This window comes from Apaloderma vittatum, unplaced genomic scaffold (assembly GCF_000703405.1).
Source record: "Apaloderma vittatum isolate BGI_N311 unplaced genomic scaffold, ASM70340v1 scaffold41051, whole genome shotgun sequence".
NCBI lineage: Eukaryota > Metazoa > Chordata > Aves > Trogoniformes > Trogonidae > Apaloderma > Apaloderma vittatum.
The window spans coordinates 3531-5968 of record NW_009700416.1 but is presented as its reverse complement, the minus strand read 5'-3'; the positions used below and the strand labels follow the sequence as shown (position 1 = coordinate 5968).

Sequence of the window (2438 nt, the reverse complement as noted above, 5' to 3'; positions counted from 1 at the left end):
AGGGGAGCAGAAATGTTAGGATGTCCTGCGCCGATCTCGTGGCAGGAAGCTCTAGTAAGGAAGTGTCGCCAGTTGTATTTGTCTCCCCGGGAGACAAATTTGTCCCTCAGAAGCAGAGAGCGCTTTCTTACCAAAGAAATACATTTTTTCATGACTGCATCTTCCATAAGGGAGAAATGTTGACAAAGAAATCATTGTGGTTACAAACAGTTACAAGCGTGGGCTCTGAAGCATACTCTTTCCGATTCAAAAGAGAGAGGCAAGCATATAATATTTACTTTTTAGATTTCAGACAGGAAAATTATGACAGCTGAAGTACCACCTTCTGTGGCTCCTTTTACTGAGGGATATGACCGAGCCAACAATTCCATCTGAAAAATGCAAGTAACTTACGTATCTAAGAAGCACAAAGATTTACAACACATGCACGTCTACTCCACGATCAATTCGAGTGACAGCACCTCAGCTTCCAAGTCTAAATCCAGGACAAACCGCAAACACAACGTTTTGCACAAATTAACAACACAATCCCTGTTTTTTTTGTTTGGGTTTTTTTTGAAGCAGAACTTATGGAGAACTGGAGAACTTATGGTTGGACCACAGAATCTCCAAAAGAAATGTGAAAGCCCAAAGACAATATCTCTAACTGACACATTGCGGTTGACCCATCCCGTAAGAAAAACAGTGGCTACTTTCTAACCCACTGCAACATCCCTGTGGACTAGAAGGCTCCATAAAGCTGGAGTCCATGCTCGCCTTGGTCTTCCTTTCTAGTTTAATCCCATTCTCAAAGGTAAGAAGGAAAGAGTCCCGAGTCTTTGATTTTTAGTTTAGTTCCATTAAACCAAAATGGATTTTTAGTTTGATCCCATTCTCACAGGTAAGAAGAGCCCCAAAACTTTGATTTCTACTTTAATTCCATTAAACCAAAATGGATTTCCAGTTTAATCCCATTCTCACAGGTAAGAAGGAAAGAGTTTCAAGTCTTTACTAGCGTTCCTCTTATTTTTTGTTTACAATACCCACAAGAGGACAAAATCAACAGAAACGAAAGACAGAGACGCATCCCATGCCATCAGGCAGAGTGATACGTCAGGAAGACGCAGAAACCTTTCTCGTTTCCAACTCAGATGAAAAAAGCACCGCCAAAAATTCACACAGTAAGGGCAAACCGAGTCCTCACCTCTGGAGATTTCGCGTTTGGCTTCAGACAGACAAGGTTGCCCTCCACCGTCAGGCGGCTCAGCTTGCCACAAAGTCCCAGGTACCACATCTGGTTGATGTCCTCAATATCGTTCCCTTCCAGGTCCAAAACCTCAAGGTGATCCAACCAGGTCAGCTGGCTCAGGTCAGAGATATTGTTATAGGCGATGTAGAGCTCCTCAGCAGAAGCAAACAGAATAAATATGTAAACCAGAGGCTTGCACAAGGGACACTCAAGCTTTGCAAAACGTCTTCTAATATTCAAAATATTACAAGGCAACGAACACGGTGCTACATGAGGCATCTTCAGGATCAGACCTAAATGTTGCAACTCATTTATAAAAAAACCCAACCTGTAGTGTCTTTTAAACTAACACGTGCGATTCAAGGCATCCAAGCGAAGTCCTTTAGAAAAACAAAAAGCGTGAGAAGTGAAAAAAGACTACAAAAATACCAGTTTTGAGACTGCCATCTGGCAGGACACATCGCCACTTACTTTCAGAGAGCTGCAGGAAGAGATCCCATCTAAATCTGAGAGCCCACAGTGAGCCAGCCACAGGACGTGGAGATGGGACAATGTGGTTCCAAGATCCCTTATAAAAGAGACATCATGAACTTTATTTGAATGGATGAAGGAACTCGGCACACGTTTTCTTTCTCCTAAGACTAGGCTGCCACTACTTCCTTCAAACCTCCCGTTGCTTTCCAGAAATGGCATTAAAAATCGCTCACCTACAAAGGTGCAGAATAAAATCGCACCCCTCCATGCCTCTCTCTCTCACAAGACATCTTTGCTCTTGGATGACAACCTGTCACCCCAGTTCAGTTTGATTAAGATTCTTCCAAGAGCTACACTGAGGTAATTCTGTCATAAATCGCAGGTAATTGCTAAGAATTAAGTGAGGTTTGCTTCTGCTGGCATCATTTGCTCTCCGCACATAAATTAACATATCTGAGCTGACTGCGCTCTCCCCTCTTAAAGGTTTCTCAGCTCAGAGGAATAGCACGTTTGCTGCATTATCTGTCATTTCTCCACCACCTGAACACTCGGGAAGGGCCATGTCAGGAGAAAGGAAAGTAACACTGAATAAAGGATGGATGCATGGAAGAATATCCCTGGATGCCTTCCTCCTGTGATTTGCCAGTACAGGGTTGATCAGGAGTTTCTGGGGTGAAATTGGGGGATTTTCACCCTTTCGTGGCACGGTTTGCCCACGGGTGTCATTCACACCTAT

The 2438-nt window shown here is 43.4% G+C and overlaps 1 protein-coding gene across 1 annotated transcript in view; it reads right to left on the bottom strand.

Moving 5' to 3' along the window:
- Nucleotides 1–1796, bottom strand: part of LRRC56 (leucine rich repeat containing 56) — a gene marked incomplete at both ends in the record, with an annotated part of 5852 nt that extends 4056 nt beyond the window's left edge. Inside the window, 2 exons of the mRNA XM_009878737.1 lie at nucleotides 1184–1381; nucleotides 1700–1796. Coding sequence (XP_009877039.1) covers nucleotides 1184–1381; nucleotides 1700–1796 — 295 coding nt within the window. The remainder of the gene's footprint in view (nucleotides 1–1183; nucleotides 1382–1699) is intronic.
- Between the last annotated feature and the right edge of the window lie 642 nt (nucleotides 1797–2438).